This window comes from Lethenteron reissneri, chromosome 3, assembly GCF_015708825.2.
Source record: "Lethenteron reissneri isolate LAM-NWPU_2019-01 chromosome 3, ASM1570882v1, whole genome shotgun sequence".
In the NCBI taxonomy this organism is placed as follows: Eukaryota; Metazoa; Chordata; class Hyperoartia; order Petromyzontiformes; family Petromyzontidae; genus Lethenteron; species Lethenteron reissneri.
The window spans coordinates 14,671,195-14,695,261 of NC_083781.1; the positions used below are offsets into that span (position 1 = coordinate 14,671,195).

At 44.8% G+C, this 24,067-nt stretch overlaps 1 protein-coding gene across 6 annotated transcripts in view; it reads left to right on the forward strand.

The window, feature by feature from the left end:
- The window catches only part of LOC133347352 (transmembrane protein 104-like), a 133,326-nt gene that overhangs the window by 29,331 nt on the left and 79,928 nt on the right, over positions 1-24,067 (forward strand). For all 6 annotated transcript variants that reach the window (XM_061559593.1, XM_061559602.1, XM_061559582.1 and 3 more), the window contains 2 exons: positions 21,793-21,931; positions 23,639-23,731. In XM_061559593.1, the coding sequence (XP_061415577.1) occupies positions 21,793-21,931; positions 23,639-23,731 (232 nt within the window). The remainder of the gene's footprint in view (positions 1-21,792; positions 21,932-23,638; positions 23,732-24,067) is intronic.

Genomic DNA, 24,067 nt, shown 5'->3' on the forward strand with positions numbered 1-24,067 from the left:
TTCCTCCCATCCAAAGTCGCCACCTAAATAAAACCTGCGGCGCTGAACTGTCCATCTGGCTGCCTGCCACAGTGCTCGTCTGTCGATTTATCGTCGCTCTCATCTAGACTCATCATCGCCTAAAGTATTTTAAAAATGTTTTTTCCACCCCTACAGACACTTTTCTCTCCATGATGATAGCAAAGGATCTTGGTGTTGCTTGGCTGGAGGTTTTTCTTGGGGTCACCTTATTCAAAATTCGCCTGCAGTGCATGGGGATATCGCTGCCATCTCCCATGATCCTCCACAAGTGGATTGCGAGATTCTGTCATTTCAATGCTTAGAGGCAGAATGTTTTCTAAAATGGTCAGTACAATTACTGCCGTGTGTCTTTTATCACAGTTAATTAATGTAGTATTCAAATAATCACTCCACGATATGTATGGATGTTTTTTGCAGTGCATTATTTTACAATGCAGATTACTAACCGGCTTGTGTTGTGACAAGAAAATTATGTTTTGCTATAGTTTTGCCTTGTAAACAAGTTGAAGTGATCAACATAGGATTACAAAAGTGTGTTTTTGAAATTAATTTAATTCATATTTCTGGTATTGCAATTCAGGAAGACAATTAACATGTCCAAACATGATTGTTATATTTCATTTGAAACTATCCAATAAAGATATTGCTGTTGGTACAAACATTAATTTTGTGCCAAGTCTCCGTTGGTTGCTGGCAAATTTAATATGAATCTGTAGCAAGGGCCATGCTGGGCTATTACTTTAGAAGAGATACACGCTTCAATGTTAGCGAATCTGTCTCCTATACATACGGCTTTTAAATAAAAAAAAACTTGCGTTTAAATTGAGATATTTTTCAGGGGTCAGTAACTCACTCTGAAGGTTGGCAGATTACCCACTAAACATGCTGTAGGAGCAGTGTACTGGGCTGCATAGTTTTGATCTCGGGGCCAGGCATTTACGCGCACACCAACAGCTCTGTACGTCATACTTATTTTGCCAGGATTGCAACTCATGTTGGTGTGAAATGCTTGACATGTTCAGCATCGCTCAGTGCTGATGGGTCCCCAGAAGCCATGCACAGTCCATCCCTTCAGCGTGCAACTTCCCCCAATACTCGGCTCACATTAAATGCAATTGTTCAAGTTACAAGTTCAAGCTTAGTTTGTTGAACCAGTTGAGAAATAAAGAGACCAGGACAGTCTCATTTACAAGAGTGGCTCATTAATATTTCTATTATTTTTTACCTGCACAGATGCTAAGATCACATTTTCCCAGCCAGTCTTTGGCAAGCATATTATTATCATTGCAGATTCACTTGTCGTTGTCAGCTTGACAGGTGGTGGTACCGTGGCAAAAGAATTAGATTTGCAATCATGAGGTTGCGAGTTCAAACCATATTTTTCTATCATCCCTTTGAGATCAATTAAATCAATTCCACATGTGGGAGCTAACAGTCGTTGTCCTTTGGGATAACCCGTCATATTAACGTGGACTGTACATCAGCACTGTGCAAAGCTCATTTGACTTGTGCTGAGCTCTGTTTGTCTGGTGTATAATCCAGGTGCTCTGTCTCTACAACGTGTTTTGGGATAACTACAGAGCTGTGCGATGGTGATACAAGACCCTGGTCAACGAGTGCAAGAACAAAATAAAATAGATCACGACGTGACTTTACCGAAAGAACCAAAGAGTATGGATTCCTGCAGTCACGAAAGCTTCAAATCAAGATTGAGTGCAAGAACGTTAGGTGATAAAAAATATGTCTTATTTATTTTGAAGCCAATCAAATGCTATTGTGGAAAGAAATATGTTGCTGGGTGATTGCTTTGGTCACTTGGATGCAATGTCATGGCATTTTGGCATGATTTCCAATCTTTGAGTATTCCACAGTCTGCCTGCAGTGCCCAGCAATCACAAGTCAAATTCCCAAAAGTTGATCGGATGTCAGCACAAGCAGTCGTCCTGAGCATGTGATTTTCTAGCTGTCTGTACTCAAACAAAATATTCAATTTTTCGTGAACTTTCGTTTGGTTTGAAAACAAGTACACGGTATTATGAGTTTACTCTTGAAACTAAACAGTTTTATTTACCAAGGAAAGCCCACTGAGCTATTTGTGATTTTTCAGAGGTGACCTGGACCACGCATGATAGCTTATCCTTGTGTCTTATATCATCATCACACGTGGGAAATTTATAGAAACGGCCAAATAAACATACCTACTATAATCACCCAGGAATGTCCTTAACGCTCGTGACGTTACTCCACATCGACCATCTTCCCTCATTATTAATATTCGTGAGCAGGTGACGTCACTCAATATGGAATACTCCCGCTCACTAATAATCATGAGCAAGTAACGTCACTCCACATCGAACAGCTCCCCTCATTAATAACGATGAGTGGGTGACGTCACTCCGCATGGAGAAACCCCTCTCATTAATAATCATGAGCAGGTGACGTCACTCCATCGAACAGCCCCCCTCATTAATAATCATGAACAGGTGACGTCATTCAAACGGACACCCCCCCACCATTAATAATAATTAGTGGGTGACGTCACTCCACATGGGGGGAGAGGCGCCTCCTCCCCCCTCCTCGGCGTCAACTCACAATCCTCACGACAAAGGCAGAACCGTCACGTCACGCGATCTCCGTCACGCTGTTGAGACATCAAAGTAAAAAGGACGTCGTGATGAACAAGGTATTATAACCTTAAAATGAAATAGGTCCGTGTCACCGCGGCCTTACAGATTGCACACGCATTGATGCAATGAGTATCACGTCGCGCTCTGCTTTTCGCTTGCAAGTTTCAGATTTACTGCGATACACCCGTCCTTGGATGGGCAAAAGGCTAGTAAAGACATGTTTATAAATGTGGAGGGCAAAACCAGAGTACCCAGAGAAAAATCCATTCGACCACCATGGGAAGAGAGCTTGCAAACTCCACATATACAACAGGCATCGTCAGGGTCAGGATGGAATCCACGACCTCCTGTGTACCAGGCGAGGGAGACGACACCACCACGGCGCCCCTCTCACTTGCACACAACCTCGTCCCTACGTACTCTTGTCTGCATGTACACCTGCGCCTGTGTGTGTACGCTCGCGCACAAATATGGATCTATACAAATCACCCATAAAACAAGTGCATCCATTCATTGTTTACATGACTACAAGAACAAATGTCCCTCTTTTGTAGATATTGGTCTTGGGCCTCCCCCGCCCATGACGAACCAACCCGGACTGTTGGGGAACTTGCTGTAATTCAGCGTCTCTCAAGGCTGGCGTGGAGAGCGAGGGGTGTGGGCAGCACGTCCACCTGTGTTTGACCAGTGCTGATGTTTACACATCGCACAAGGTACTCGTTTAAGGACGAGTGTACCTAGGGGAGGACCGGGACCAGTTGAGATTTGTTAGCTGGCATTGCTGGGTTTAGATTTCGGCCTCAGGAGTTTGTAGCGCATTGAGACACTCCACTGTCTCTCCTCAAGCACACACAAAGATCTCCCATATAGTCTTAAAAGACTGTATGCGTGGCATGCCAGGGGGTGGGTGGCTCGCACCATGCCCCCAACCCGCATTTGTCTGCCGAGTGGCGATGATGTTGACACACTGCACCAGGTACGACTCTCAAGCACCCCCCCCCTCCGTCCTCACACAAACACACTGATTACAGAGCACCGAGATTGTTGGTGTGACTGCACACGGGTTGTACAGAATGTGATGGCTTCACCCAATCAAAGGCACCTTCAGTGTTTGCGTGCTGTGTGACATGTTATTTAATTCCCACGTGATGGAAGAAAAGCACCAGCAAGGGTGAGCTTCTGTAGGGTTTGAGTCCTCTTATCAAATAATGAAAACAATGTTTTTTTCTATCCCTAATGGTATAGTCTATATTTAAAGAATTATAATTCGACAACAATATGACGAGTTGATAAAGCTACAAAACAAAAACAAAGATCCCCCATTTAGCCTTTACATACTGTTGGGGCAAGTGCTGTTAATGAGCACCTATGAAGAATTTGCGGCTGAGGGAAGGCCCAGGACTGGTTCATATAATCGTTTATGCTGTTGGCCGCGAGTGGGAATCGAACTTTGGTCGCCAGGTTCTTGGTGCAGTGCACTAACCGCTACACTACCGCTCTCCAAAATAAAGCTGCACACACTCAAACTACTATTTAAACTATTTTTATTTCACAAAAATAAAGCCCACTGAGCTATTTGCTCTTTTTCAGAAGTGACCTGGCCACAAATGATAGCTCAACAAAGTGGTTTATTGTGTGGAAATGTATAGCAGTCAAATGCTGTAAACGCACGTTTTTAAATGTGGGAGAGAAAACCCGGGGGACCCGGAAAAAAACGTCGTGATCAGGGGAAGAACATGCAAACTCCAAATATTCAACAGGTGTTCGGATCGGGATCGAACCCACGACCCCTATATCTATACCAGGCGAGGTAGTTAACATCTTGCCACAGTGGTGCCCACACACACACTGACTCAGCTCTACGCCTATGCTTGTCCACCATGGCATGGGCGACATGCATTGCATGGCGATATGAGAGAGCCGCAGCTGCTGGCCAGTGTCTTGGGTGTGATTGTTTCTAATGGTTCTGCCATGTGCTGTTGAATTCACATTCTCCTGTTCGCTTCTTAGCACGTTGAGATACTGTATTTTACAGATTTGTTGTTGTTTTATCTCACGAGTGCACGTGTACATGTATGTTGGACTTCTTTCGCACTGTATGTATACAACCGTGTTAATCGGAGTGACAACAAACTAAGCGCTCAAAGCAGTCCTAAAGAAACGAGGTTTCAATCGAGATTTGAAAGTGCAAGCTCTAGTGGCTGCCTGATATTGGCTGGAAGAGCGTTCCAGATTGCCGTAGAAGAACAAAGGCCGCAGAAACAGCGAGGATTATGCCTATTACCGCAGTTACCTCAATCAAACTTCATGTAATACATTGGATTTTTAATCATTGGACATGAACATACGGTTTACTGTATATATGTATCAGTTGAAATGAATGTAAACATTGACATTGGTTTTTGTTGTGGCTGTGATCAAATTACGTTTTTGCACGGTGAGATTTTTTTTTTCTGTATTTAGTCCGGAAATATAATTTTTATGAATTAATTTACATTCTTTTTTTCTTGCACATTTTTCTGAACATTTTGTCATTTTTTTGAGTTCGCTGGATATTTTCTCGCTTTCACCCCCCATCACAATGATCTATCTATATTAATAGTCAGTATATATATCAATATATCTATATATATGTATTCCTGTAGTGAAGCAGCATTGGTGCAGTGGTTAATTCACTCTGCTATAAACCCAGCAACCTGAGTTCGATTCTTCACCACAGTTAAAATCAGTGGTGAACCGGTCATGAGGCCCCCCCCTCCCCCGATCACCAACCAACTAACACTGGTCAAACACTCCCCTGCATGACCGGAATGACATGGTGAGGCATTCATTAAAAAGTGGAATACTAGGGGGCTGTAATTATATGCATATATATTTCCCACAGGTTTCCCTTGCTAATGGGACTTGTTGCCTAAACGATGTTTCACCCAGTTGAAATCATGGAACTTGCTCACCGTAAAACAAATCGCCCAACTTTGCGCTCCAAGCCCAATTTTCCCCGTCCCATTGCTTTACAAATGAAAGCCGGCGGAGAAGACGAAAAGGGTGGGAGGCGTAAACCTGCGCACCCCAGGCCCCACCCTCTGTCCCCTTCACCACGGTGTCGTCGTGTGCTTTGCTTCTGACGGCGCGGTGAAATTGAGGTCAGGTAGCGGTGATCTCTCTTGGAGGTGTTGCCTGGGCCGCGCTCGTCCAGCCACGGCACGGCACGCCGCGTGCCGTGCCGTGAGGCGCTAAACCCGCGCCCTGCGACGACGCGTCGGTAAGCGCAGGCACAGCATGAACGGCACAGAATATGCCCGTCATTCGCCACGTACGCTGTAAAGTGAAGTGTGATGGCTCAGCAGCACGCTGCAAGTGTGTGGATGTGGAAAGGGCAGCCACAGACCACGTTGAGTTTTGTTGATTGGAAACTGATTTCTTTATTATTGCTTTTTGTGTTTTAGTTTGTTGTCCTTCCCCTCGCACCTGCGATTAGCACGGTCGGCTGCGTACGGTGCGAGAGTAGTTCTACCTACATACACAGGCTACCCTGACTGCTCCAACCTCAGCATCTAGCAGTTTTTCATCTTCTCTTCATGAGCCATGATCAATCCATTGCTGGATGAAGGCCTGCCCCAGCCATCACCACCTCTCACGGTCCCATAATATGACAATGTGACAAATCAATTTTGAGTAAATTGTTGTGGTCGTGATGTGGGCATTGAATTGTGAAGTCCATTAGTTATGATATATGAAAATAGTAAAATGTATACTTCGGCTATATCCGAGCAGACGAGATGAAAACATTGAAACGCGAAAACAAGACAAAAGAGAAAGATTAGTCAAGAAACTATAAAATGTGATGAAAATAATGATCAATTATTGTATCAAATGGTGATTTGAAATCTGATAATTCATTGAATCGGGGAGGAAGGTGAAACGTGATAACCTGAGCAGTCGTGCTGCCCGTTTCTAAAAGCAGACAGATCATTATTGTGCATCAAGATGCAATGTGGCAGATACTGAACTTTTCAGAAGTTGATAGGCTGCCTGGCTCATGTATGGAAATTCGATAAAAACTGCTCCTCAGTGAAGGACCCATACATCCCAAATCTAACCTCCACGCAACAGTCTTGAGACTAGAAAGTTAGGGCCTTCTTGCAACTGAAGGAAACTAAAACACGTGTATGGATTATGTAACGTTTTTCAACATATGTTTGTCCTCCAATGTATTTAATTAGCAGTACAGAAGCTGACGGGTAGCAGTTGGGGCAAAATGTGTTTGCTTATTTGAAAACGGTCTCTTTTGCATGGTTTATGTCTCCAAGTTTTGAACGACCCTTTGATCAATTTGGACAGTTTTCTCTACGGTGTGACCCTGATTGCAAGACCACTTTACCGTACGTTTTAAATCATCTTAACGAGTGTTATCGTGACCCCTTGTTACGGACAGACCAACAATGCGAGTGCATTAATACATTAATACTTTCAACTCGAGTTGGAAAGCATTAAGCAGTGGAGCCATCACCAGATCAATGAGCTATGTTCCTGCACAGTCACGTGCCCCTCCCTGCCTCAGCCGCTCGTGCCAAGGCTGCCTCCCTGCATAACCGCAACCATCGCTGACGAGAGAGGCAATCCGTTACTCGTCCAGACATGTTACGTGATGCTACCGGCATGGTAAGACCAGCCCGTACACGTCTCCAAAGCGAAATGATCTCGAAATGCCCGTGCACGATAGGTTCGGAGAGTTTGAGCAAGCACGTAACATGATGCTTGCCGAGGTCTCTGTGCCTATTTCACACTTGCGTGCAGCCAGATGGCTCGTTGGAGCACTGCTATCTTGCAGTCAGAAGGTCCACGTGTTGAAATTCGAGTTGGGAATTGACCGAACCCATCATCTACCCGGCACCCATACATGTTGCACTACCTTCATGAGAAGTCATCAGCAACTATTTTACCGAGTAAGGCTTTCTAAGCTATTTAGCTATTTTTCAGAAACGACCTGACCACAAATGATAGCTCACGACCTGGCCACAAATGATAAGGACGTCATGATGAACAAGAGATTATAACCTTTAAATGAAATATGTCTGTGTCACCGCGGCCTTACAAATTGCACACGAGTGGATGCAATGAATATCACGTCGCGGTCTGCTTTTCGCTTGCAAGTTTCAGATTTACTGAAATACACCCGTCCTTAGACGGGCAAAAGGCTAGTAAAAATATAACATTTCTCTGATGTCTTATTGCGCAGCGGTAATTAGATCGGTAAAGATGTCACAGCTGGACCAAGGCGACGCTGTCATTCGGCTCTTGCGAGATTCGGGCGTAACGTCGGCTCAGTCACGGCTGCTGCTTGACCTGGTGACCTCACGGCCGGGTCGAAGTCACGTCTGTTCGGCGCCGTCATCAGAAGCTCTTAATTTTCTCCTTTGTCAATAACATCGACGCGTTCCCAATCCCGTGCGGTCAGGTCCCCGTTCCGCACTTCGCCATGAGTCTGGCCGCTCGCTGTGCAGCGAGAAAGGGACAATAAATCCATGTCATTTAATTAGAACATTAGCTTCCGAGCACACGTCAATAGTATTGCGGATGTTTTCGGGTTTTACCACGTGTCGTTCGGCACTACAGCTGACGTTTGGGAAAGTTCCCTGAAGAAGATCCCAGCAGCTGGAGTGAAACGTCTGACATTGTGCCGAACAGCACACAGTATGACCCTGAGCGCAATCGGAGAGCTACATGTCAATATTTTCTAGTGTTTACAAAATGTTCACATGAAGGTGGCTTCTTTGTGAAACATACAGGGTGCGTTAAAAGTGTTGTTCTTTTACGGAGACACTGATCCTTGCTTTGGAAATGTCATCAAATCAGAATCAGAATATGTATTCATATTGGAGGAATCCGATGAGCTATGAAGCTCTTTCACAGGTATCCAGTAGGACATCACCACCTCAAACCATGCTCTTTATCTTGTAAAAAAAGTGCATATGTTTACTTTGACATAAGTTTGTAGGTGTAATCAGAATTGTTCACAATAAAAACTGAAGAGAAACCACGTACACAAACAAACTAAACTTTGACAAATTACAATCGGCTTGAACTGTGGCCTTGAAGCAGTTTTTTTTTAATTGTGCCCCTGGAACATGCAGGTTCTTTCCCTGTTGCCAGACTGGCAAGAGTAATTTATCAGCGAGCCGCTAACTCGTGGACTTAAACTGCTCCCCAACGGACTTTTTGGCAGAATGGATTTGAGAGCCTTGGCACGAGGGGCAAGGCCGTGCCAAACGCATTGTGGGGCTATTGTTGGTGGAGATTTCCTCGCTTGTTTAGATCTCTTTACTCGTTTCTTTTTACCCCCTTCAGTCAGTATTCTGTCATTGGTAGCGTGTCTTCCATCATCGGCAGCAGACCGGCAACAAGACCTTGCCACCTCAGCGGCTGCAAAGCTTGCACACGTATTATTGGTGTCCCACCTTTGTGCTGAGGCTAAGGAAATATTGGAGACGCGAGTTCGCCCAGAAAACAATCAACGTGTTGACCGCGTATCGTGTAGAACTGTCCTGCCATGCATTCGTGAAACTCGGAAGAGGCTGGCAGGCAGATTCGTGAAAGTGTCACCATTGCTGATCTCACTAAAACCAGTCGCCAAACATGTTAAATTCACAGCACAAAGACAAAGATTCCTCCTATAGTAGGGACAAGTGCTCTTAGGTAGCATCTATGAAGGTCTGCAATGTACACAGTTCAGATAATCGTCACTAGTGTTGGCTGTGGGAATCGAACTCGGGTCGATGGTTAGTAGCGTGGCGCACTAATGTCTAAACTACTGCTCCACAGCCTCTTGGACATGACAAATTGTGGCCTGTTATCCAGCTTTACTGATTTGTTCTCCTGCAGACAAGCAAGACTCATCTGGAGGCTCTGAACCAACACATAACCTAGCCTGAATGCAGATCTTGATCTTCACTAACTACTTGTATAGCAAATATCTTCACAGACAACGCATGCTGGTTCAATGCCAGCATAGCTGCCCGTGCTATCATATCTCTCTCCCCACCCATCCATGGCACTGCAACCCTCTGGAAAGTTTCATGAATGGAGGAAAAAAGTCGCCTTCCCATTCATCAGGACCTCACTAACGTCCCTCATCATTGCTTGAAGTTACACAAGCCCTTTTGGACCCATGTGCTTAACTTGAAACAATATGAATTCATATTCTTTGGGTCTTTCAGTAAAGTCACGTAGATAGAAAAATAATAATAAATATCTCGACGTTTCTATCGCAACACAAGCAATCGTCATCAAGTGATATATTTTTTCTGATGACGATTGTTTGTGTTGCGATCGAAACGTCGTGATATTTTTTTTTCTATCTACGTTACTTTACTGAAAGACCCAAAGAATTTGAATTCCTGCAGTCACGAAAGCTTTAAGTCGAGATTTAATATGAATTCAACCCCAATGAAGGTTGGAAAACGGAATGGAGTTCAAAAGAACCCACAAACAAACACCTTGTGAAAGACCCAATGCAGAATATCCCTGGTTTTGATCTTGCATGAAGCTCATGGCCCACTCTAAACCGCATCCACACAAACCATTGCAGATGCGGGATACCTGATGTAGAAGTTGAAAGTTAAAAACTCTCCAATGTGCGACTGTGGTCATCCAGAACAGGCCATACACCATATCACGACACAATGCCTGCTCCACAAATACGACGTAGACATCGCAGCAATACACTCCACTACTCCTGACGCTGCTGTCTGGCTTGGCCACCGTTAATGTGAGATTGTAGTTGTTGCTCTGCATCTACATCAGCAGCCACACGACAAAGAAGTGCCATGTGGGCTGGGTTCGGTTTCACGACCCATGTATGTGTCTGCACATGTGGCATGATATATATATATATGTTTAAAGCAGCAATTGTCATTCCACATAAATACATTTGCAGGAATGCAGGTTGCACTTACGATCTAGGCCCTTTATCTTCTGAAGCCTTTTATCATCAAAGGGCTTATTACATCCAATAGTCACATTTAGTCAACTGTTAGACCCACTGAATGGGATGTCAACGCTTGATGCAACTCTGTGCACTTTTCAGACAAGATGAACGTGAACTATTTTTGTTGTAATGCAAAATTGATCTGATAACACGCACTACGCAATCACACCAACCAAGATTATTTCAGTTTATCTTTCTGTAGAAATAAAAAAAAACATACCTTGAAACTAAGGTGACTGCTAAAAGGACATTAAATCGTGATGAATGCGCTTACTAACGATATTGAAAGTTTGATGATTTTGGAAGGTGATGTATGACTAATGCAATGAACTGTGAAATCTTTAATTGTAACACTTAATGTTTTAGATGCACACTGGGACATTTTGCTTCGTTGTGGTAGTTTTAAGTGGTCCTCATGAAAATTTGCTCAAACAAGACCGTAGCCGTATAGATTTCAGACCACCAGGGACCACGTGAGACCTACTCCATACAAATAGGGCTTCCAAATATGCAGGAGCCGTGTATTTCACAGGTAGGCACACAGGGAACATGCTGTGACATTACATTAATTAAATAAAGCATTTCTGTCGGGTTTAGAGCAAAGCGTTTTGCTGCAAAGTTTGTAAAATGTGTGATGGAGTGAATTTAGAAAATATTTTTTTTACATGACCTGCACCCTTTGTGTTCTCAAATGTTTTGTTATTGTTAACCTCATTACTCCCAGGACCAAATAGTCTCAAATAATGTGCACGAGTTGTTAATAAAAAGTGTGCCGTACTTGGCCCTTCCCCCCTCTCCAACCATTATATATACGGAGTGGTAGCTCTTGCAATCTCTCATTTACTTGATACAGCTGTCGTGGCTGTGACGGTTCCACCTGAAGACAGAGGCTTGTGTGGCCTCCGAAACGTCGTGAATTTTTTAATTTGTTTTATTTTACTTTTATTAATTAAAATGTTTTACCTACGTGACTTTACCGAAAAAAACCTAAGAGTGTGAATCCTTGCAGTCACGAAAGCTTCAAATCTAGAATTAATCAATGACCCACATTCACCTTCGAGGCCACTGTGTGCATCCTCGTGGATCCAGCTGTTTGTAAACATCCACATTCTAGAAAATGGCAACCAGGTTATTTATACACCAATTAAAGGTTACGTTGTAAATTATGATTTTTTTGTCAATAGGTCAACGGTACAATAAGTCACATTACTCGGCTAGCACACACAAAGCTTTAATGTAACGTGTAGTAATGAGGAGTCAATGCATTATCATTGTGCACTGTGACTGCCTTCAACTAAGAAGATGTATAGCTGCAGTGTTTATTTTTTCTGCTGTGTAATCTGGAGGTTCGTTTTATTACCCATAAGCTATACTACTTAGAAGTTCAGCACTTGTATTGTTATGCAAGGCATCCTTAGTGTCCACAATGAAAGGCAACCTATTACACCGGCCCTTTAATCCATTCAATGCATTCCAAACTGCCTGTACATCATGTGTGACATCGCTCTTGTACTCAAAACCATTCAATATACCTACCTTCGCTTTGCAATCTCACCTTCTCACAGTGGTGTGATGGGGAGTGAATGGAAGTCCTAGCTGTTTGTTTTGCCTGTCTGGGATGATATCCGCATGCCAGTGATCCAGCACTTTGGACGCCAAGGTTAGAGGATTGTGTGTATCTGTTACGCTTGAAGGTGTCCAGGAGATGGCAGTACAGCAAATTGGTTTGTGAACCCCATTTGTTCAGAACTTTTCAGTGTATGCGTGAATTTTCAATGGATTTTCTGGTTTTCGATGCATGAAGCTTCCTGAAAAGATTATTGAGTTTCGGTGACAATATAACATTATTCCTATTAAGCTATCCAAAATAGTAAGGAAACGTAGCAAGGATATTTTTGTCCAATTCCCTAATGAGTTGTTTTTTTGCATGCTGGAGGAAACCAGTGTCTTGAGAACACGCATGTGTGTGATGGATTAACTCTCAATGTTAAGGGCACAGCGAGGTTGGCTACCTACTTACCATACTCCCTATGCATGTGCAGTGTAATGGATCACTACGGCGCGTAGCGCCAAGTGCCATAGTAATGGGCGCAGAGGCTAACACACCGTGCAGTACCACTAAAGTGGCCCACTAAGGGCATGGTACTGGGTGCTAGCAGAAGGAAGCCAGATGAGTACTACCAACAGAGTAGGGGGATAGTAGCCTCCGCCAGCGCCGCAGGTACTCGCCACAGAGTCGGTCACTGGGGGAGTGCGGTGGGGGCGGCCGGCGGTAGGGGGGTATGTGGGGACGAGTCACCCCGGCACCGGGTTCAGCACGTGATGGGCCGGGGTGAGGAAAGTGGGCCAAGGGTGAACGAGGGGACACGGGAAGACTAGCTGAGAAACATCTGGAGAACAGGTGCGGTGTAGCCTGGAACCGTCGGGAATATTCCAGAGGTGGGCGCGGCCGAGGGTGGAGCCACGCCGAGAAGGATAAAAGGGGAGCTCCGATCGTATATCGGGGCTGTGCAGGTGAAGTGGAACCCAAGTGCTACATCTATGACATCGTGGGTCAGACAGCACGCTGGCTAATCTGACCCGGTTATAGTTATCCCGCATACAAGAGGAATAGGTGTATTATGGTCCTATGTGTAACAAGAGTGAGAGATAGGTGTATTTAGTACCGTGTGTAACGGTGTTACGTAATTGTAGAATAAACGCTGTTGCCTCCTAAATAGTGTCTCTGAAATCACTCACTCCACATGCAGTTTTGACTCCCACTTGATAAAAGCACACTCAAGACCTACCTCCACTCTATGAACATCATATCGAGTCTCGGAATCCATTGTTTTGCTTCAACCTTTCACCTTCTATTGTGGTATTACATTGGCACAGCAGTTTTGTATAAACAGTGTTTATAAATCCACCGGTGTATCCTCAACGTCTATTATAAAATGATACTGCTTATATGTCAAAGGTACCAAAATAATAGGAAACTTTAAACAAATGTATGCTGAAAAAGGGCATCTGGCCGAAAGGATGGTATGATTTTTTTGCAATATATTTTCATTTTAACTAACAGACGGTGTTAATAAAAACTTGGTGCTACACTTATCATGGATGTACATTGAACTTATTTCGCACCGCACAAAGGTAGCCAACCATGCAGTATGGTTTGTAATAATACCTGATTGACAATCAAAATGTTGTCAGTGGCTGTCTCAGCCCATCATTCCATTGTGGTTGATAAAATAAAACCAATTTGTGTGAAGTCAACATTGTTCATTCTATTCACAATATACTTTTTTTAAACTAAGGGAATGTGTAATTTCCACCACTGGCTTCGGCCCACGGATAGACAAGAGCACTGCCGAATGCTTGTTTAAATTGCCCGTTCCTCTGATTAGTTTGGTTGGCTATGTACGGTGCAAAATTAGTTCAATATACATACATACGTAAGGCATCAATGTATATCCCATCAGCTTCTTGCATCACGCATGCACAACAGCAAGTGCACAAATATTCACGGCCTGAACGGCAGGTCAGGCACGAAAAATTCCCCTGGGGGTCCAAAAGCGGAGCCATCAACAATGACATTGATCGCGTTCAAGTAGTAAAGCAAGGCCACGGCCGTGCACCGCAATGTTTGCTGTCAAGCCAGCCATTGCGGGGTAAGAGTTAAACACGGGGACGTGTTGGAGCAGGGGGTGCGCGAGAAAAGGCCACGTGGTCTTGATTGATGTGAAAGCGTCGCGGTAGGTAACGCGGCCAGCGCGTGGAACCTCCGCTCCTGGCGGACTACCGCCACCGCGTGCGACGCGAGCCGTTGACCCGTGTGCGCCCGGACAGTTGTGAACGTCAGGGCTGTGGGGCAGCTGCTGCCAGCTGCTACTGTTGTGGGATCCAAGTAGTGCCACTCTTTTTTCCCCCCAAAAGTATTTTACTGATCGAATGATTCAAGTACACACAGAGGGCATGTATGGGAAATGACACCGGTGTAGACACAATGCAAAGTACAATGATTATTACCAACGTTTTGTATTTGTAACCTGTCTATGCCATGTGTTTCAATAAACGCTACATCCTTGGGGTCGGATAACACTCTCTCAGGGACGAATGGAGTAGGGGCGTGCTGGCACTTTCACTGCTGTAAACTGCTGGTGCTGCTTCATACCCTTGCTTTTTATATGACACTAGCGGAAGTACCCGGCTTTGCCCGGGTGAAAAATATATTTCTTAAAAACCTTACATATATACACACAGATACTAAGGTATTGTCAAAGCCCGGTGGGCTGTTTGTACATTTCTCCACCAACAAATATATAAGAGGCTTTCACAAGTCCAAAAAGTTGTAGAAAGTGTGGGGTAAATAGTTGATGTCAAAAGGTTTCCGAAAATTGCGGTCTCCCCCCCCCCCCCCCTCAAAAAATATCTTTACCCCTCGTAGGTATATATACTAACAACACCTTACATACAACAGAGGAAGTGGTATCTATTGACTCTGTAGTAGTATCTACTGACTGTACAGTAGTATCAACTGAGCCAGTAGTAGCTACTGACTGTGTAGTAGTATTTAGTGACTGTAATAACTACTGACCATAGTAGTATTTACTGGGCCTACAGTAGTATCTACCGACTATATACTCGTAACGACTAACTGTATAGTATCTGCTGACTCTATAGTTGTATCCACTGACTATAGTAGTAACTACAAAATCTATAGCAGTATCTACTCACTCTATAATAGTATCTACTGACTCTAGTAGCTACTCACCGTGGTAGTATGTACTGACTGTATAGTAGTATGTACTGACTGTATAGTAGTATATACTGACTGTAGCAGTATTGACTGACTGTAGCGGTATATACTGACTGTTTTAGTATTTACTATAGCGGTATCTACCAACTCGATAGCAGTATCTACTATCACTGCAGCAATGTATACCGACTGAGGTCGTACCTGCTATCACTACAGCAGTGCATACTGCTGTGTTGGTACCTGTTATGATGACAGCAGTGCATATTGTGGTGGAACCTGCTATGATTACAGCAGTGCATACTGCTGTGGTGGTATCTGCTATGATGAGAGGAGTACATATTGTGGTGGTGGTACCTGGTATGATAACAGCAGTGCATATTGACTGTACTCATCATTCACCCTCACCATTCACCACTCACAACTCACCCTTACCACTCATCCTCACCACTCACCACTCCCACTCACTATTCACCATTCACCCTCACAACTCACCACTCACCAACCTCCCTCACCAATCTCCCTCACCACTCACCCTCACCACTCACCCTCACCACTCACCCTCACCACTCACCAATCACCACTCACCCCTCACTCTCACCACTAACCCTCACCACTAACCCTCACCACTCTCACTCACCACTCTCCCTCACCACTCACCACTCACTCTCACCATTCACCCTCACCATTCAGCCTCACCACTCACCCTCACCACTCACCCTCACCACTCACCGTCACAACCACCACTCACCCTCACCACTCAACTTCACCCTCACTACTCACCATTCATCCTCACCAATCACCACTGACCAATCACCACTCACCACTCTCCACTAACCCTCACCACTCAACCTCACCACTCACCCTCAAAACTAACCACTCTCTCACCACTCACCATCACCACTCAGCACTCACCCTCAGCACTCACCCTCACCACTCACCCTCACCACTCACCCCTCACCGCTCACCACTCACCCATCACCACTCACAACCGCCACTCACCCTCACCACTCATCCTCACCACTCACCCTCACAACAACCACTCATCCTCACCACTCACCCTGACCACTCATCCTCACCAATCACACCCTCACCAATCACCACTCACCCGCACTGCTCACCCTCACCACTCACGCTCACCCTCACCACTCACCCCTCACTAATCACCACTCATAACCGCCACTCACCCTCACCACTCACCACTCACCCTCAACACTTACCCTCACCACTCACCGTGACCACTCACCCTCACTACTCACCACTCATCCTCACCAATCACCACTCACCCTCACAACTCACCCTCACCACTTACTCTCACCACTCACCACTCACCACTCACCCCTCACAACAACCACTCACCATCACCGCTCAGCACTCACCCTCACCAATCACCACTCACCCTGACCACTCACCACTCATCCTCACCAATCACATCCTCACCAATCACCACTCACCCTCACTGCTCACCCTCACCGCTCACCCTCACCACTCACCCTCACCACTCACGCTCACCCTCACCACTCACCCCTCACTAATCACCACTCACAACTGCCACTCACCCTCACCACTAACCCTCACCACTCACCCTCACCACTCACTAATCACCTCTCACAACCGTCACTCACCCTCACCACTCACTCTTACCACTCACCCTCACCACGCACCCTTACCACTCACCCTCACCACGCACCCTCACAACAACCACTCACCCTCACAACAACCACTCACCCTCACTACTCACCCTCACCACTCATCCTCACCAATCACACCCTCACCAATCACCACTCACCCTCACTGCTCACCACTCAACCTCACCACTCACGCTCACCCTCACCATTCATCCCTCACTAATCACCACTAACAACCGCCACTCACCCTCCCCACTCACCCTCACCACTCACCCTCACCAATCACCACTCACCCTCACCACTCACTACTCACCCTCACCACTCTCCCTCACCACTCTCCCTCACCACTCTCCCTCACCAGTCACGCTCACCACTCACCACTCACCCTCACTACTCACCCTAACCACTCACCACTCACCCTCAACACTCACCCTCACCGCTCACCACTCACCCTCACCACTCACCCTCACCACTCACCCTCACCACTCACCCTCACTACTCACCCTAACCACTCACCACTCACCCTCAACGCTCACCCTCACCGCTCACCACTCACCCTCACTACTCACCCTAACCACTCACCACTCACCCTCAACACTCACCCTCACCGCTCACCACTCACCCTCACCACTCACCCTCACCACTCACCCTCACTACTCACCCTCACTACTCACCCTAACCACTCACCACTCACCCTCAACGCTCACCCTCAACGCTCACCCTCACCGCTCACCACTCACCCTCACCACTCACCCTCACCACTCACCCTCACCACTCACCCTCACCACTCTCCCCCTCACCACTCTCCCCCTCACCACTCTCCCCCTCACCACTCTCCCCCTCACCACTCTCCCCCTCACCACTCTCCCCCTCACCACTCTCCCCCTCACCACTCTCCCCCTCACCACTCTCCCCCTCACCACTCTCCCCCCTCACCACTCTCCCCCTCACCACTCTCCCCCTCACCACTCTCCCCCTCACCACTCTCCCCCTCACCACTCTCCCCCTCACCACTCTCTCCCTCACCACTCTCCCCCTCACCACTCTCCCCCTCACCACTCTCACCACTCTCCCCCTCCTAAAGGAATCTACAACCTTCGATTCGTCCTTTGTGCGATTCAAGGAATCGATTCCTGGCATGTTGGGGGTTTACATTTTGAACGACAGAGTTTTATTTTCATTGATATGTTATGTTTTAATGTTTTCAGGAGTTTTTAATAACATTTTTGCCCCGGTCAACGCCGGATATTTCCCGTTCGTAGCAGTTTATATCGACTTTAACCAACTTATAGTAAACGGGAATCGTCCGACTCTAAAGGAATCTACAACCTTCGATTCCTTTTCGCGATTCAGAGAATCGATTCTTGGCGCGTCGGGTTTAAAAGTAATTACACGCTTGTATTTTCATTGGTATGTAATGTTTTAAAGTTTTCAGAAGATTTTAAATGTATTTTCCCCCCGGGCAACGCCGGGTATATCGAGTTTATACCACAAAGTCGTCGCTTGACACGGGTGGGGTGTCAAGGCCTAGTACCGTGCAGAGCCTCCGGCCTTGCCTAGATTGCCTACACAGCAGAGGCTCCGTACTGGGGCCAATACCCCCCCCCCCCCCCGCGCTACAATAATACTGTCTAATCGCTATAATTTTATTATCTACCGACCCTATAATAGTAATTGCACACATTGGGGTGGAAGGGGAGTAAAGAGGACGTGAAACTTTGATGAATTTACCTCAGAATCGCGTGTTAATGCGTGCGCATATTTTTAATGGTAATTCAAAATGGCGTCCACCCCGCAGCGAACGCGTCTACCCGTTGCCAGGGGCAACCGCCGTGGTCCGCGCCGGCCGGCAAGAGTAAATAAATAAATAACGCGTTAAATAAATAAATAAAGATAAATCGCACTAAATCGATAATCGGTCCGATTTAAAGTTTAGAGACGAAAAATCGGAAATGCCTAAGTTTACCGCGGGGCCGGGGGCGTGCCCACCTGCAAAATTTAATCTCGCCGAACCCCACGGTCCGAGAGCTAAATCCCCCGGTAGGGAGCGTACGCGGACGGACGGACGGACGGACAAAAAATGAATTATATAGGTTAGATGTCCAGTGCCAAGTCGGCATCGGAAATAATGATTTGCGCGTTCAATAGAAGGGTGCTGTAACAATGTGGGTGCTTCATAGCGATGCACCTTAACATCGCCACAAAGCTCTGGTGAATGCTCCGAATCTGTTTCGCTTTGAAGATTTGAAAAAAACGATTTGTTTATATAGACAGAAGTGTGTAGAGGAGTTTCCATGAGTGGTGTGGTTTAAACTGTTATGATCAAAGATGACTTGGATGTCCTTTCTCAAGTATTTGTCTTAATTGGGTGTCAGTGTGGCTCGGTGGTGATGCGTTTGTGCTTCACAAGAACAGTTTCTTGGTTCGATTCCCAACTGAGGGTCTTTTCTGCGTGGAGTTTGTATGTTCTCCTGTTCTACATGGGTTTCCCCCGGGTTCTGTTTTTACCCATGGCAATTTTCCTTACAATAAAACTGGCATTTGCAATACATCTCAATAATAAAACATTACCTGCAAATTACTCAATTTGGATTGAACTTAGAAAAATCGCTCCCTTCTGCAAAAACTCATCAGAACCCTCTCTTTTAAAAGTGTTGAGACTCGGGGAGGCTTCTGCTGGTAAAAAAATAAAGCAAATAAATAATAAATCACGTGTATTCTTGATGGCTATCGTTATTGAAGGTGTTTTCCTTTGTACAAATAGACCCAACGGGGTAATGTTGTGTCTGACAAGAAAATCTGCTTTCGTTTGGTAAAAAAATTACACGAAAAACCATGCTGCTTTCAGCATGCAAATGGAGGCGGGATGTCAATAAAATGGTGAAGCCGCCCCTTCCCGTTACAGCATTTTGCAATAGCAGTAATGTAGAGCGTGTTGGATCTCAATTGAAGTCACTTGTTACACATGTAGTCTTTCAAATCCTTCCGAGCCGTTGGCTTGTTTCCCCCCAGTGACAGGCCTCCGAATCCATCTTGTATGAGGTTGTAATGCTGAGATGGTGTTTGATGTGTGTGGATGTGCCTCTTTAGTTACATTTATTTATTCATTCGTTTTCACGTTTTGCTTTAAACTTGCGTTGTGTAACCAAACTAGGATTTGTCATGGAACATGTGACACGTCTTGATTTGAAGTTTTCGTGACTGCAGGAATCCATAATCTTTGGTTCTTTTGGTAAAGTCACGTAGGTAAAAATATAATAGATCGCGACGTTTCGATCGCAACACAAGCACCCATCATCGGGTGAGACAAACACAGCAGGAGAACTGACAACGCAGGAGTTCTGCTGCAGTTCTCCTGCTGTGTTTGTCTCACCCGATGACGGTTGCTTGTGTTGCGATCGAAACGTCGCGAACTATTATATTTCTATCTACGTGACTTTACCAAAAGAACGAAGGAGTATGTGACGCGATCCTCGATGCGAAGGTTTGTAAAGCACTCTGTGCAGGCACTTTCAATGATTTCTTACCAGAGGCAGTTTACAAGCTTCTGGCATGGCCGACATTTCTGTGCACGAATCAAATAAAGTTTATGGAGCCTTAATGACACGAGCAATCGTATGCGTAGAAGTCGCTTCAAAGTAAGCGATGAAGCATCGGTGTAACTTTAAATACATTTCTGCACAAATGTCGCGCAGACATTGTTCACCGAAACCTTCAGTTGCATAAAAAACTAATCCGAGTAATAAAAGTTTACACTTTAGTGCAGTACATTTTTATGGCATTCAGTCGCAGTTCCAAACTCTTGAATGAAGAGACAACTAAACCACATCACCTGCTGCGGTGGGAAGTGACAGGAACGAGTGATTTGCTGGCGTTGTGGAAGCATAGGAAAGTGAATCGGTGCTCTGCTCGCAAATGAGCCTTGGTGTCTCATTTATGTGTTTGGGCAGATAAAGTTTCCAACGATATTTGGTGACAAGTTCCCAAATCCTTATATATTTTTCTGCAGATAATAAAGACATCTGATCAAATACTAGATAAAATAACTTTTCTAATGACACATGCATCGCATCTGAGATCTGCTGGCATTCAGTGAGAACTCCCAACGTTGTCATTATGTTGATGAAACTCATGAAGCCATCGCCTTCCTGTTCCATTTGTTCCAGTCACTTAGGTAGAAATGATGATAACCTAGCGAGAAGAGATAGCCCATGGTCAAGAATGACAGAATGGCATCCAAGGAATGGAACGCGACTGAGAAGATGGAGCGATGAAATTTGCGTGTGTGCAGGTCCTAAGTTCATCCAGCATGTTATCTGATTAGTCAAATATATAATCAAATATTTTCATTGGTACAGTAATGTATTATTTAAACCATGGAATATCCCAGCTGTAATTATACATATATTTTTAACGCTTTACAACTACGGTTGAAAGCTTTTATACATGAGCTCTGTTCGTCTGTCTTGTCCATCTGTCTGTAATATGTCATGACTATAACTCACGTGAAGATGATCCCACACGAACCAAACTTTACTACAAAGTTTTCTTGCTGTCAGGAACTGGCCCAAGAGAAAACCGACCACATGGATGAAAGGACTGCCCAATACTTGGGAGACCCAAACCAGAGAAAAAAAATTCCCTTTGCAAAAATGCAAATGCATTTGCCCCAACAACTATCTGTTGGATTCTGGAATATTAATCATCATGTATTTCCGAGAACAAACGCATGTTGGCAAGTACTACATTATTAATGTGAACGCGTGATTTTTCTTCATGTTTTTCTTGCAGCACGATGACTCTGACTCAGAGGAATCGGAGCGGCCGGGCAGCCCCGAGGTGATGAGCTCCACGGGCAGCAGTGGCACGAGCCTGAACAGGGAGGACCGCTTCGGAGGCCGGGCCGAGAGACGACCTCTGCTTAGCCCTGGTGAGGCCCCCGCCCTCCCCACCCAATTCCTCTCCCCTGTCTCACACACTTATACCGATTTTCTGCTGGCCAGGCCAGCACTGTGCTCTGCCGATTGGGTTGTTTTCTGCTGGCTTACTTGAAATGTAGGCTGACACGTTCAGCGTGCAATGTGCTAACCAGTGCGCCACTGCTCCACCGCCGAATATACAACAACTTATAGCATATATAGATACTATTTGTTAATTTGATGCGCATTAAACTGAACAATTTGTGAATGCATATCATCAGAAAATAGTGTCATGGCCATGTCAGCCAGTGCTTTAGATATGTACCAGAGGACTTTGGAAAAAATGGCTTCTGTGAGATAAAAAAAATCCTTTTTAAGAGTTTTGCTCAGTTTGAAGTTATATTCTTGTAAAAACCCAAGTCAGTGACAGTTAAATGCTCTTTGGTAGAAGGCTTCTTTTTATTGTAAGAAATCAAATCTATATCTATCATTTGTATGATATCGATGATGGGTTTTACACAATGTATATCGAGTTTGTAATGTGTAGTGCGTGTAAATCTTAAACCCCAAGTTGTTCATCTTATTGCTGTTTTTGAGTGTTGTTTTTAATTCGTTTAATTACAGTTGATTGTGCGTGATTTTCTTTTGGTGCGGTCTTGCTTCTGCGGTGATAAAACCTGGCCAGTCGGCGCTTGACCAGGTCTGTTTAATAGAATGTTTCACGTTGTAAATTGCAAAGTCAATGTTACATTCTCAGTCCACTCGGTGCTTTGCGCGCTGCTTGCAGTTTAATGCGGTGGGTAAAAGTGCTAAATACTAATTGATATACAGAAGCTATTAAAGGCTGACTTGAACAGAAATGAAGGCATTAAATGGAACAGCCTATTGGTGCGTGAGAGTTTCACATGATTGTATCTGCTGTGTGCGCTCAAGCGATGGTAAAGTGTCATCGGTGAATGCGAACCCACAGACTAATTGTATCTTTGCATCACCTGGCAAAGCCAAATGCTTAAGTTGGGATGTTTCGTCATTTATGCTTGTAGAAAATGTGTTCAGAGACACATTTTTATAAAATTAGTATGTTAATTGTTGATATCACATCTGAAATTATAGCAGATATGTGTTTTTTATATGCAACCTTATCATATCAAGGTCTTATTTTTAGTTGCTAGTTTTGATTAATTTTATCATAAAACAATATGTTTTTATCATTCACACATTTTTATTGTCTATATGAAGACATCACTTTTTCTATGCATCTTATACAATATACACTTTGTAAAAATAAATGTACAGCCCTTTGTCAATCAAATTCTGGATAAAGGCCTCCTCAAGCCATCACAACTTGTCATGGTCCTGCGAAGTAGCAATCCATGTTCCCTCCTTGGGCTGCCATGCCATCGTCGGTATTAACCGCTGGCGCTCGTCCCTTCGAGCAGCGTATGCAGGCCAGGCCTCTACCTCCTTTCCTTATTGAGTGTTAAGAACTATCCCTCTAAGCTGAACTCAACGAGCCAACCTGAACCGAGCACTGTCCCTACTACTGTATGTATGTTGAACTTCTTTCGCACTGTATGTAGCCGACTGTGCTCATCAGAGGTGATGACTTTTACTCATGAACCACCCTTGGTAGTTTTTGTAGCTCCATTGACATTGTTCGTTCGCGTTTTGCTCCATGCCTTTAAAGTGCTGTGTGTGCTTATTGTTCTGTCGCGCAGAAACGGAAAGTCCGACCTTACGGAGGCCCGATCTGTTTGATATCACACAGCGTGCTGAGATGGGTCAGATGGCCTCCATATTTTTCAACAAAGGTACACGCATTATTGCACGGGACATGTCTTTAACTCTTTTAGCAGTCAGCAGTGACTAGAGGGCAGTGAATTAACCCATCACGTCACACCTGTGGAGTGGTGACATAACTAAGAGAGCAATGTAAGCATCAACATTGTTCAATTTGGAGAACAGTTTCTGCTGATTTATAAAGAGGAATTGATCTAAAATGTGACCAATGTCATTTTGAATGGATCTCGTTGAGATTTTATCTTGTTAGTATCCAGTATAAACTGTTCTTCCTTTTGATGATCCAATTAGTCTCAAGCAAAATATATATGAAACAATCTATAATTTATAGACCTTTTCCCATCCAC